The sequence below is a fragment of the Manacus candei genome, unplaced genomic scaffold (assembly GCF_025592945.1).
Source record: "Manacus candei isolate 608988 ecotype Guabito, Panama unplaced genomic scaffold, ASM2559294v1 h1tg000014l, whole genome shotgun sequence".
NCBI classification, from domain to species: Eukaryota; Metazoa; Chordata; class Aves; order Passeriformes; family Pipridae; genus Manacus; species Manacus candei.
Window position 1 is genome coordinate 72601870 of NW_026138062.1, and position 14575 is coordinate 72616444.

At 36.9% G+C, this 14575-nt stretch overlaps 1 protein-coding gene across 5 annotated transcripts in view; it reads right to left on the reverse strand.

Moving 5' to 3' along the window:
- Positions 1-14575, reverse strand: part of ROBO1 (roundabout guidance receptor 1) — a 706479-nt gene that overhangs the window by 78308 nt on the left and 613596 nt on the right. For all 5 annotated transcript variants that reach the window (XM_051781122.1, XM_051781120.1, XM_051781121.1 and 2 more), the window contains 3 exons: positions 7439-7559; positions 3323-3461; positions 1902-2029 (listed from right to left, as the gene is read on the reverse strand). In XM_051781122.1, coding sequence (XP_051637082.1) covers positions 1902-2029; positions 3323-3461; positions 7439-7559 — 388 coding nt within the window. The remainder of the gene's footprint in view (positions 1-1901; positions 2030-3322; positions 3462-7438; positions 7560-14575) is intronic.

Sequence of the window (14575 nt, forward strand, 5' to 3'; positions counted from 1 at the left end):
TCCTTCAATCACCAGGGAAAAAAAATCATAAGATCTTTCAAAAAAACTCACAAAACCCAAAACCTCAAAGAGTTGCGTGTCCGCAAGCGATCAGAACAATTAGCACTGAAACAAGATCAAAACTACCTCTCTAGATGGAATAAAGTCAAGAAGATGACCCTTTAGGAAAAAAAATAAGCATTTTAAACGGGGGAAGAGAAGGGAAGAGGAGGGAAGAAAAGGAGAAGTTAGAAAAAGAAGGAAAAAGTCTGAATGGAAAATACATTTTCTGGAGGAGTACTTTTTTTCTTCCCATAAAACTCAGTCTCTCGGATACGCTAATAAATGGATTTTTATCATAATTTACTACATTACCAACTACAAATTGGCCTTACACATTGCAGTTTCTCACATCAATCCCTTCTACAAAGACATTAGTGCAGACAAATGGCTCAGGAGGTAATCCATTCACACTGGGAAACAAATTATCCCATAACAATATCCTCAGAGCAAAGCTGTTATAATATAAATATCTACTGTGTAATACAACTACTTAAAAAATTAGAATCTTGCTGAATCAGGACTTAAGCTATGATCATGTTCCTTAAAAATACCAGTTTATTATCAAAAAAGATCTCACTTGACTCTAACATCTACATACTTAAGTCATTTTATATCTAATAGCACCATTAACATAAATGGGATTACAAGAACGTGTTTGCTTCTTATTTTGAATAGGACTATGAAGGATTAGTGTTACCAATAGCTTATTTCCAGAAAAATAACTGCTCAACCAGTCATAAAGCAAATTTTCTTAATACCAACATTTTACAGGTTTAACAGCTGATACAAGACGTGATCTTCAGAACAAATCAGCATTTAAAAAAATAATTCAGCCTTTTTCTTTTAAATAAACTGTGTTCAGTGCTCACATGTTCATCTTTTATTCTGCAACACTGATCATAAGAACTGGTTATTTTACAAACATAAGGTATCAGTTTTGATGTATAAACATCACGGTGACTAACAAAACAGAACATCTAAAAATTCTTGGTTTTATGAGAACTTCAGCAAAAGAATTCCTATTTTCCTAACAGAGGGACACCAAATGTTTCTGTTGGAAAAAGGAAAGCAGGTTAAGGACAAGACCTTTCCTGTTACAGTAAATGTGTCAAAATAGAGGCCTGTTACCAAATAAAATACTTTTAAGCCTATCCTTCTCCAGAACTCCATAATGACTAATTCCCACTGAACAGGGAAAAGGACAGAAGAACCATCAGTGCCTAGAAAAAAAGCATTAGGATTACATCATTGCCTGTCTGCTAGCCAGGAAAGGAAGAGAGGGATTATCTGAATAGTGAACATCTGGATTGTGTATATAAAGGCAATGAAGGATTTTTATACATATTAGTTCACTGAGTTCCACTGAATTTTTATCTTACAAAGAGCCAGTAGTGCCATGATACGCTTTTATAATGAAAAAACCAACAGGAATTCCAGTGGTCTGGGTTACTGCATTAAAAAATACACAAACAGATTTATCATTCGCTGCTTCTTTACTATATATAATTGAAAAAATTGACTTTCTTCTTTCTGTTAGGGTTTCAGATACAAAGATTGCAAGTGACATGATTCTGAACTTGAAGAACTGAAATTCAAAACATCCCCATCCCAATACCGTAAAGACTGCTCACAAAAAAATCCTACATGTGAAGTGTTTCCATTTCCTCAGAACACAACTCAAGCCAAATTTGTATTTCCACTTTTTTTTTTTTTTTTTACAATACAGCAGAGAGTCCCTGCATAAGCTGCAACTCTAATAGTTGTGCATGGTCTCAAGTAGTTTGTTTACAGCAACTCTATAAAGCTGTTGTGCAAAAAAATCAGCTTTATTCCAGTATTTTGCAAAGAAACATTCTTACCTTGAACTGTTAAAGTCGCTGATGCTTCAGCTTTTCCAACCATATTTTCTGCAACACAAGTATAGGATCCCATGTCTCCTGCCATAACTTTCCGGATTTTCAAGGTATGATCATCACGGATTTCGTATCTTTAAATACACACAGTAATAAACAATGGATGGGAATAATGGAACTTTGTACAATTTCTGCAAAGGGTAAAGGTATGGTGGGTTTGCTTCAAATATTCTTATTGCTGTATTTCCCATAAGGGAGAAAGGTATAAGCACGTAAATTGATAATGCAAAATAAAGTTTTAAGAACAAAATATATCTAAATATTTGAAAACTTTATTCTGATATTACTTGCAACATGAGTTAACTGACAGCAGAATTTCATAAGCATAATACAATTGCAAAGCCCTAACACAGAACATTTTTATTGCTAAAATACTTTTAACAAGTAAATACAATAGTAGTTATTATTCTCCCTACAATTTTTCCATCTGAATGATTTTTTTAATATGGTTGAAAAGAAAATATTGTACTCAAGAAGATCAGAATTGCTTGAAAGTCAAGATAAATCACAATTCATTTTTTTTTTTTAAGAACAATGTGGCCTTTTACCACTTTCTCTCCTTTCATCACCTTTTTCGCTTTTTGTATAATGCAGTCAATGTGTTTCTCTTTATGGTAAATAGATTTTTCTCTTAAAAATTATGTAGTTTTTATTAAAGCTATAGACTAGGCTAATAGGAAGCTGGATTTGGATGGCTGAAGCCAACTGTTAAAGGGTTTCTTTTTTCAGTCCACTCCCCCAATAGTTTTTAAAACTGATAATCAGAATTTCAAAGTAAGTAAATAAGTAATTAATCCATCTATGTCTGTCTGTCTGTCTGTCTGTATGTATGTATCTATCCATCCATCTATTTATCTATCAGAGAATGTATTTATTTTTAATAAGGCATCTTACTTTTTGTCCTGAATTAAAGCAATGTCAGAAAAACTAGTTAATTGGAAACTTGGCAACAAAAACATGTACAACCAAGGCAGCTTTCTACACTACCAGACTACATTTTATACCAATTGCAATTCTAATATAGACTTCTTGATGTTGTAATCTATTCTACTATTTGTTATACGATCTCCAAAACTTTTAGTAATCACAAAAGTCTCTTCAGGTGAAGAATTAATGTGTATCTGATATTACTGACTGAACTGGGTTATTTTTTGTCATGTGTTATTGCAACAACTTGAGAAGAGGTTGTTCTTAACTTTCAACACAAATTGTAACTTTAAGTAGAGCACAATGGTAATTAGAAATGTCTTCTTAGATCAAGACAGGCCTTCTCTATTCATGAAAAAGAAATTTTGGCTGTCAAATGTTGAATGGCCACATCATACACCAAGCTGGATGTCATAAAAAGGTAACTCCACGTATTGTACCTTGCTTTTGGTAACTCCCCATCATCTTTCCTCCACCTTACTGTAGGGACTGGGTCCCCTCTTGCCTCGCACTTAAACTCCGCGCTGTCATCCACAGTTACTGCCAAATTACTCGGTCTCTTCACAAAAGATGGTCTCTCTAAAGGGAAAGAGAAGAAAAAAAAAAGGATTAATCCAGCAGTTCTGTGTCTGAATCACAGCTGTCACTGAACTGTCAGAGTAAGGGGAGCAGAGTGACAAATCTGATGGAGGTGCCTCTGCCGCCGCTTTTCTCGCTCACAGCCCCAAGCAGAAGATCTGTAGCCCTGCAGATGGCCAGCACTGTGGACCTCAGCACGAGGCAGACACTCTCAGCAGTGGCTCAGGATCCAAGCAGGGACTTCCTTACTTCTTACACATCCCTGTCACAGCTAAAGGAAAACACAGTCTAAACACAAAATCTAAATACACATCCATCCTCTGATAGAAAGCTGCAATGACTCAAATGACCACTCATCAAATGACCACTGCTGCACTGCTTCAAAGAGACAGAAGGCACAACCCAAACAGTCTCACTGGAGGTTTTGTCTCAGTGGAGCCTCTAAATTTGAAGGCTAAGTAAGGCCCAGCACAGTATCTCTAGGAAGTTGTTTGCAGGTGCCAGCAGTAGCAAGTGTTCGATGCAAGAACTTCCAATGCTACATTAGAAAGGCCACATTTTCTTTCACTAGCACATATAAAGTAAAGCAAGCCAAAAAAAACCCTCAGAATGTCTTCTCTGTAGTTTTTGTTCATAAAAATTACTGTTATCCCAACTTATATTGGAAGACATAGATGATCCAAGTCCTGGCTCACCAGAGTCAGATTAATTGCTGCATATTTGTCCTCAGAATTTCTGAAACAAAATGGGATCTCAGTACAGGCTGTGCTATTCTGGCATCCCAGATATTAGCTGCAAATTTCAGGAAAGGTATTGACACACTCTTCTACCCACAACAGGGTTCAAAGTTTTATGGTGCTGAGCTATTCATATTTTCATAGTTCCACACCAGGCTGGAGTGTAATGAGGTCTGCACACTCACAAGGAAAAAAAACTGTTTTAAACAATTTCTGGGATACTCCAGGAATGATTACCCATCTAAAAAAGCAGCACCAGATGACAACAGTATGTCCATAAAAGAACTGGGGAGGTTTAACTGCAGAGTGCAGGGAAGGTTTAACAGGAGAGCACTTGGCAGGTTCCTTTGCCTGAGGCAGATGACCATTTTGCCTATAAACCTGTGAAAGCTCTGAGGGAGTTGAGAAGGCAGTTGCATGTTTTGACTTGCATTTATTAAAGATATAAATATCATCTCCTTGAAACTGGAAGAGTCTGAAGCCATTGGCACCATCAGGAAGTGTGAATACCCAAAAATACGTCACAAATTTCTCACAGAAGTACAAAAGCACCCGACAGAAGGATAAAAAGACAAGCCCATACTCTTCATGTCTCACATTTGTGTTTGAAAATGGCAGTTCTAAATATTACTCTGACTTTGCAGATAAAGATACAGAGATTCAGTATTATAAAAACTTAGTGAATGGTTCAAAAAGTACTGAAGTGGAAATGTGAACTGAACAAAGCCCTATTAAAAAAAGCTTCCTTTACTCTCGAGGATGTCTAGACCAGCTGGACACTTATGCTGTAGAAAACTTAACTTTGTTGGCAATATTAGGAAATAACGTTAAATTAAATAGCAAGTTGATCTTTAAGCTGTCAGTTCTAGACTGGGTTCATATACAAGATGTGAGAAATAAAACAGAGATCTACAGAATGTAGCTGTGAATTTAAAACGACACAAATACAGACAACCCCCCCTGCCCTGGCCCCTTCCTTGTAGGTGCTGAAAAAACCTGAAACCTGAATGCAAGAAAAGAACATTTAGGATTAAACCTCAGCACAAGAATAGTTTGGGGAAAAATATTCAACTTAATTATGCAAGAGAAAAAAGACTGATCTGGTAAGTCCAGGACTGCTGCCTGACTGCAAAACCCACAAGAGGCACATTGTTCTCTAGATCAGTCTCCTAAAAGAAGACTAATGGACTTCCACGAGTTTTTGTCTGCCCATTCATAACACTCTTATTCAAATGCAGAAACGGATAAGGGAAATCAGCACTGATTTCAGTATCTATCTTTGTCACACGACTATTTGGTACATACAAGGAAAGCTTAGCAAGGATCACTTTGAAACTGTCTAATATTACAGTTTCTGGCATTCTCCCTCTGATCTAAAGCAGAGACCTAAAAGCAAAAGTTCAACTTCTAAATAACCAAAACCCATAAATGGAAGATTTATGTAGAAATATTTTAATAGATGAAGTCAGCATATTTCTCGTGCTTTTTCAACTCAAGTCTGAGTTGAAAGAATAAGGTGTATTAAGGATTTCTAGACACACACTGGTAAGACATTCAAAGCTTTACTGTCCTGTTTGAAAACAAAACCTCACTAGTTTCCCCAGGCTGAAAATCAGAAATATGTTTGAAGGAAACACGAGATGAAGAAAGAACCAGGCAGACCTCTGACTGCAATGCCTCCCTCTTATGGGTGTTTAGCAAGAGTACTATTTTTTCAGCCTAGGTTACCAAATATCCCACGCCATGATCCCCTGGTTGGTAGTAGACTAGTGATGAGCTATTAATTGGTACAGTTAAATAGGAACCTGGTGCCAGGGTTTCACCCATGTAACTACAACTTACTTTCAATTTCAGATTTTGTTTGGAAGTTCTATAAGTCTATTTGACAACAAACTTCCTCCAAAAGTGCTTCAGAAGTCTTTGTAAAACAAAACCAAAACAGTGCAGTGGATCACAGAAAGTCTTCCTTAGCTTCTAAGGGGTTACACACCACTGTCTTGCTTGGATATTCAGTTTGAACAACTTCAAGATGGCACACAAACTCCTTTTTATTATGGAAACCCCTGCTTCACATAGGACTCTGAACACATCTTCAAGTTGCCTGAGTCCTAACTCCTACAAAGTAGTGAGGACAAATAAAAGTGCCAAAGACTGACAGGACAGCTATCAAACATGAATTTAAAAAAAATCCCCAAATCAAAAACCAAACAACAAAAAGAGTCACAGAATCACAGAATATGCTGAATTGGAAGAGACCCACAAGGATCATCGAGTCCAACTCTTAGCCCTGCACAGGATATTCCCAAGAGTCACACCAAGTGCCTAGGAGTATCATCCAAACACTTCTTGAACTCTGTTAGGCTTGGTACTGTGACTACCTTCCTGAGGAGCATGTTCCAACCACACTCTGGGTGAAGAACCTTTTTCTAATATCCAACCTAAACCTCTCCTGACAAAACTTCAGGTCATTGCCTCGCATCCTGCAAAACAACAACAACAAAAGAGCTGCAGCAGTACTGTGATGGAAACCACTGTGCTATGAACTATGCCTTGGATGGTGATAAAACATATATTTATTTTCCAGAAACAATTAAGCTACTTCAAGCCTCCCCTATTTTAAAGTAAAATGGGAGATATTTTGAATGAAAACTACGAAAGATGCGTCTGCAGTGAACATGAGGGAGTTTTTCCATGCTGAAGAATTCTGAGATTGCATTTGGAGTAAAGGCTTTGTTTCTGCAATAGCAGCAAAAAATGTAGTTTTCAGCTAAGCTCAGTTATCTTAAATGAAAACATATTTTTTGATGCTGAGAGGAACTATCATTAGGATCACTTGAATAAGCAGACCTGTTGTACTTAGTACACACAACTGCAAATGAAAGAATAAGTATTTCAAGTAGAAACTTAGAATAATTCTAATTTTCTTCAGCAAGATGGAAAAGTCAAGCCTCTGCTTCTTAACATTTTTGCTTTGCTATTATTACACAATACTGATCCAATCAGTGGACGCTGGAATTATTTTCAGTTTGAGAACTAAGTATGAAAGTGTCTTCTGATAGAAAAAATAGTTCCAGGTGGACTGAAGAGCCATTAACTGCCTCCTATTTGCTGGAACACACTCGTGACTAACAACATTTTCTACATTTTCAATAGATGAGAATGACCCTTAATAAAAAGCTTACTAGGAAAAATGAAAGTTGGACATTTTCATCAACAAAGTCTTAAAGGAGGAATTCTTACCCAAAACAGTGAGCTCCGCAACTTCACTTTCACGTTCTCCAACCATATTTGTTCCAACACAAACATATTTTCCAGCATCATTCTTTCTTGTGTATGTGATCATAAGCTTTCCTCCTCTGATCTAGGACAAATCAAAGACGACAAAAATACCTTAATATGAATTAGCAACTTAATAACATCGACTTGAAAAATGTTTTGTTACAGATAATGAAACAAAAGGAACCAACAGTGATTTTCCAAACCATATAAAAAAAGTGAAAAAAAAAGTACTATTAGCCCAACTTCTTTCTCTTATACAAAAAATATGCCTCTGAGTTTTATATCAGTATTTTAAAACCTCTCAGATTTGGACCCCTATTACTCTTTTTTTTTTCATTCTGCATAACGTAATACTGGCTGTTCAACGGCCTGTTAAATGCTTGTCGGCCAGAAAACCTACAATCCCTTCCCATGTACTGATACAATCAGGTGGAGAGTAAAAATTAGTACTAGACATAAATCTCATTTTCACATCAAGTGCTGCAATTACTTTTTCTTGACAAGAAATATGTGTACGCTATCCTACTGCTGGTTGTGCTCATTATTATTTATGAATTTTGTGTTTGTTTTGGTTTTCATTTCTTAAGGAAGTGAAGGAAATTCTTTATTCTTTAGTTCTTTCACCTTTAAATTAGTAATTTTAAAGGCTGATAAGCAGATGGGCAGAAGCAATTAAATTCTTACTGGGAAATGAATAACGTTCTGCTCTTAATTTTGGATTCAGCTTTTGGAAGATAACGGAATACAAATAACCCCCAAATCAGAAAACATACTTACCCTCTCTGATTCCAAATCTTATTATGTTATATAAAAATTCCTATTAAACGCCTATGAAAATATCTGACCTTCCTTTAAAACTATTTATTCTCCCACTCTGTTGACCGAAGGGTTGAACAAGTTTCAAAGTTCACCAAAACGCAGCAAAATTTGTATAGGCAGCTGAATACATTACTTCAACACACAAAAATGTTACTTAATTGCATTAACTACGTTTTGAAGCGAACATGTGCTTAAGAGTCAAATCACTTGTGAAAACCACCGCAGTTCAAGGCAGGGGTGGAAGTCCACAACAAATAAAAGCCACATATGCAGCTACATGAAAGGGTCTGATGCGGTCAGTGACAAGGAGGAGAGTGTTCTCAATATGAGGCATTTAGCCGGGGTTGCCTGCAGCTAGAAATCCATCCCTGAAAATTCGACATCTTGAGCAGCGTTGGGCTCTTATTATCATTGTAAGATGTGGGTGCGCGGAGATGACAGTCAGTTATTGAGATAAATGGACGTGCACGTGTAACGTAGGTAGTCTTGCATACAAATCTCTGCCCGTTGCCTTTGGCACTCGCTGCTTGAGAACAGAAGAGAAATGTCCTCTGTCATCCAGGAAGCCAGTAACACCGAAATTTCAGTGGGGATTTGAGGCATGAAGAATGAAAAAAATAAAGGTGGCCTGCAAATACACATTTTTCAAGAATCTACGCGAAGTTTTAGACTGCTGACTGCCTGAACTGGTAAGCAGGAGCAGGGAATGTAAAATATAACTAGAAGTCTATCTATAATTATTACTGGTTTACAGCTCCCTAAATCACAGAAAGTGATTTATTTTCCGATTAATCTATGCAAGGAATTTTAAAAAAACAGTTTTAGAAAGATTTCCACTTGTGGTTTTTGTATATCCAAATACACATGCAGAAATATATACTTTTTATGTATATCAATAATGAATGCACTGGATTTAACAAAGAAATGTATTTACATATCACAGGAATTTACCAACTCATCTGATGATTTCAAACTCATGTAAACTGAAAGCAGTGATTTTCATACGTCCTCTATGTCCCACTGACATTCAGTACCATTCGTGCTTCTCTGTTATTTTACCACTTAATAAAATCCCATTACAATCCATTACAATACGACACAACTGCATTTCTTGCAGAAATTGTAACCTCCAGCAAGAGTTTTCCTAGGAATTTCTTGTAGGAATCACCACAAGACTCTTCAAAGCATAGATGGAGAGAAGCAGCATTAAAGCAGAAACATATGAACAACTAAAAAATCATTGAAAGCTGCTTTTCTTCCAAGTTATTTGAGATTTAGATAAGGAAGAAGAGGCAGAGGAAACATTCCCTCATGGATGTTGAGGCAGACTTCCTAAGATGTGACATGCCTACTGGAGGAAGTCGTGCTTCCAAGATGGAATTCTGAATGCATTTGCGCAAAGGGTTTTCCTTCGCTGATCTTCTGTTTGTTTGGTTGTTTTTCTGAAAATGTAAGAAATGTTTAGAACTTTAGCTACAGTGATGGTTATGACACATGGAATTGTGATGAATTACACAGCTACAATAAAATGTACCACAAGTGGATGTGGAATTATACATCTGTAACTGGAACAGCCACAGATGGCTAGAAAAAAAGCAAACTTCCGCTAGTGGGTGGTTGGTAACTACTAAAGTCTTTCATTAAATTGTAACAATTAAGTACCCACCATCTTGGTAAAATTGATCAAGCCCTTCTGTTTATTAATGAGACAATGCAAATGAAAACTGCAGCTGTGACAAACTTACGTTGTCTGTGTGCAATGTTTGCCACTTTTCCTCACAACAGGAAACCTCAGAAATACCTATGGACTGTAGACCAATGGCTTTAAGCACGAAAGGACATGATGAAACACATTCATGTGAAATTTGGTAGGAACACATGAAGAATCACTGCTACTTTTCTTTGTCTTACTAAGTTCATGTTCAGTAAGTCCAGTTCATATCCGGCATTTAGAGCAGTAAAGACTCAAATCACTTTTGGTGACAGTATCTGAAATCCTGCAAATTCAAATTATAGTCTGTGGATATTAACAGTTAATGAAGGCATTTTAATCTGAGTGCTTTGGCTCTTCTCATATTTTTGCCCCTGCCCCAGACTACACCAGCTGGACTTTATAGCAGCAAATGGTATAAAGGCTCAAAAAGGGGACAGGCAGTGTGCCATTACACCCCAAAACTCCAGAAGAGTTGTTGCCATATTGAATACAAAGGTAAGTCCTCTCTTCCCTGTAAACAAGATACAGCAAAAAGTTTTATTGCACTACTCTGGTAGATACTGTGTGTTATGGGAAAAGGATCACTCTGCCAAACTGCCAAAGCTTTCAGTCCAGTTCTGAAAGTGCCTGCCGTGTTTCATTTATACCGAAATGAAGCCAAGCCACTTTTTGACTTTTCACACCTCTTCAGGGTTTTGTTCTGTCCTGTCCCTACCAGCAGGTCTATCAGGGCTTTGCAAGTAGAGGTAATACAAGAATAGCACTGAATTCTAATAAGAGAAAAAGACTGTGATCACAGATGATCTTCAGTTGCCTGTAACATGTATGGATTATCATCTGCACTCTGAGAGAACATATGATAGTATGCTGACTTACAAAGACTTATTGAAAGCTATTATCTATGACCTGCCTGCCTGACCACATTTTGCTCCTCATGAGTAAATTGCTCATTCAAGCAAGTCCACTTCATTTATCTCTTTAAACAATAGTCAGAGATGTTCATACAGAAATCTCGAGGCACCCACAGAGTTAACCAGGTCCAGAATTGTAAATTATGGCCACCCAGCAGCAAAAAATCATATACAAATAATGAATCAACTCAGTCAGCCAATAAATCAAATCCATAAAAACTTACCCAAGGGTTCTACAACATACCACCAAGTATTCAGTATAGCTGTACACACATTTATTCTTATTCTAAGACCATATTTTATATACCTATGTGTGTTGTGTATATGAGTGTAAATTTCTGTATGTATAAATCCATATCCATCTGTCTGTGTTAAGAAATATTTTTATATATGTGGGTGATTCATTTACTTTTCACAGAAATGTGCTATGAAATATGAGACAGAACGAAGCAATGAGAGAAATGCTTGGGAAGTCCAAATATAAAGGTGACAGACTTTTTTTTTTAAGCTTTCCTTTAGTTCCTAGTTTAGTTCTATTTAAAAAATGAAATCTGCTCTATTGCAAAATAATTCTAAAGCAAACTTTAATCCAAAGGAAAATGAAATTTAGACTACAGAATAAAATACTGGCCTCTCTTTATATAGCCATGGTTTTTGCATATGTGATACCACAAATTTCATCTATTTCAGTCTTTTACAATACAGCATACATGACAACACATTTTATTTAAATGGAGAGTGATGGGCATGTGATATTAACCTATCAGACACAGTCTTTGCTCTAAAAGCGTACCAGCTAATTATAAATGACAATAAAACAGTTAAAGAACAAGGTGAGTACAGGCAATTGTAATTAATAGCGTCACCAAGTAAAATGTAGGTTTTAATTCTTAGTTAAGAAACAAGGAGTTTTCTCATCTTCCTTTATGTGGTCTAGCATCCCAAAATATCCATAAAATGACTTGCAGCATGGAGTGTAAAGCATGGAATGTCAGCAATAGAAGACAACTTTGCAGTTTCAACAAAGTTGAACAAAAAAGAGTATAAATGACTATCTATCTTAAATTTTTATTTAAAAATTTGTATTTTGTTCCAAGCTTTGTGAATCCCATGCAGTCTTCCCTATCTATTATAGCACGCTTAAATATCAGACGCTAGACATCAAAACATGTTTGGAACAGGTCTCCACCAATGATTAAAGTTTGTTCTTGTTTAACTTCAAAGTTCAGACAGAGGAGTCTGTCCTGCTTTCCGTTCCATTCTCTGGGACCCCAGGAAGGTACATGCTGCCTCCTCCAGATCAAACACACAAAAAATTCTATTTGAAAGTAGTCTGAAACATTCTTTCAAGTGGTCTTCCTGTGCTGTAAATCTGTCATGACAAAGTGCAAGTCAATTGTTCCCCTCTACCTTCAGGCCTATCAGTATTGCAAGACTGTTTTGTTGGTCTGTATGGTAGAGTCTAAAGGACGGTACAAAATGCATAGTAAGATTGCTTTACGTAAAAAGAAAGAGCTTTTAAGGTAGATAAAATGACAATAGACTCAAGCTGCTGTTTCTGGCACCCCTGCCAATCCAGATAGGATACATCAGAGTCAGAATCAGATTCAAGTCCGCTCCTAAGACTCCCTTTCTCACTTTTATGGCCTCATTATTAACGGTTGTAACCACAAGATGATGGATATCTACAAAGGCTTAAGGTTTATCTGTGTCCTGAATTGCTTGGTGACTTCAGAGGCAGCTGAGAGTTATTCAGCCCTTGCCATTATCACAAGGCATCAAATATCAGAATTACCACATGTGTTTGATACTTCACCCAACAAGACCATGGAAACAGCCAAGATATATGCAAAATGTCATAAATCAAATTCAGAAAAGAAAAACCCATACTTTAGCATACACAATTTTCAAAAGTTTTAAAATTGTAATGATCCCAAACTTACTTTCTACAAACATTTGGTTTTTGTTAATCACAAAGGAAGATTTAATTCAAAATAATCCGTATTGGCTCACATTAGTCAGAGCTAATTTCTGAACAGACAGTTATGTTTATATGACAATATATGAACCAGGAAAATATTTCCCGGGAATGCTTTCACAGTTACAATACAAAACATTTACTATGTAATACTTCCTTTCTTATTACAAACCAAGATTAAAATCCCATAACTGAACCATGTGACAACTATCTTCATAGCCCTAAATCTGCTCTACAAAGATCTCAAAAGAAAAAAAAAAAGGACACATAACACCTCAGAAACTGTTTTTCACAGTGTTATTTACTGAGTACAAAAAATGCACTAAACTCAACTCATGGGCAATACATGAGTCACATTCCATGGGTTACTAAAAAATATATGGAACTAGCAATCTTTGTGCAACACCCAAAGTGTCTGTAATGACAACTACAGCATGTCTGTAAAACTGTAAATTTAACCTCACATATGAGTCTGCCCTGGATGCACTGGTGCATAGGTAGCTTTCACTGCAATCAGTGATTGAAATCAGAAATAAAAGTGAACTTGAACTGAACTCAACGTCTGGTATGTCTTCTTTTCTCTCCCCTTTAGCAAGTCAGATGATTTGAGGTATCAGTTACATAGCAATTTTCTTGTAAGCATCACCACTACTGTGTTATTTACACACCTCCAAGGACAAAATTTCAGACCAGCCAGGGTTAATTTGCCACACAAAATCTCTCAGTTTTTAATTACGTTACCTAAAGAATCACAAATGTAATATGGAAAAATAACACTAACAAACCACACATTTTAAAACACATAAAAAAATCCTACCTGGTACCCATAAAAGAAACTACATAACCCAAATCTCCAGAGGAATTTAGCAGCCCGTTTCCCACTGAGAGTGCCCACACTGCAAAAGACAAGCCAAGGTCACTCTGAGGGGTTGTGTTAAAAAGTCACCATGGATAAAGCCAAGGGTGGTTTTGTATCAGCTCTCCAGGGAGCCCAAGGGCCAGACCCAACTCTGCAGTAACTCTGCACAGTGTAGAGCACTCCTAAACCCTGCAGACAGCACCAGGGGTGGAGGGAGGAGTACAACTACCATGCCATTTCAAGGGGGTACAGGCTCTGATGGTGATTTTGAGGGGATTCCAGTTCCTAACAGTCATTGTCGGCATTAACCAATGTTGTCTTACTCTTCTAAGCCTGGGGTTAATGTTATCAGAACAACAACAGGGATTTAAGACAACTGTAAATCATGGGGTGCATTTCATCAAGAGGAAATTTCCTACTTTCCACTAAGGAGAGAGGAGCTGTGCAGAGCCAAAGTCTTCAACAGCAGAGTCCTAACTTTCAACTTCAAAGCTTAGAAGCATGGATAGATAAAAATTCACCAAAACTTGTAATCTGAAGAAAGATATTTTTCAGAGTGCAGATCTCTCACAGCAACCGCTCTAAAATACGAGGCTTTTCAAGGTCCTTATATAAGGTCTTCTATAGGAAGAACAGCCAGGAGCCTGTTCTGACAGGACTTGAGTTACCAAGAGATTTGAAGTAGAAGTTCATAGGTCTTATTATACCATGAGCTCCCACAAGAAAACGAAAGGCTTTCAACATGCAAACCCAAGGTTCTTCTGGAGTTAAAAGTACAATTGTGAAACAACAACAAAATGGTCACAGTTTGAGAACA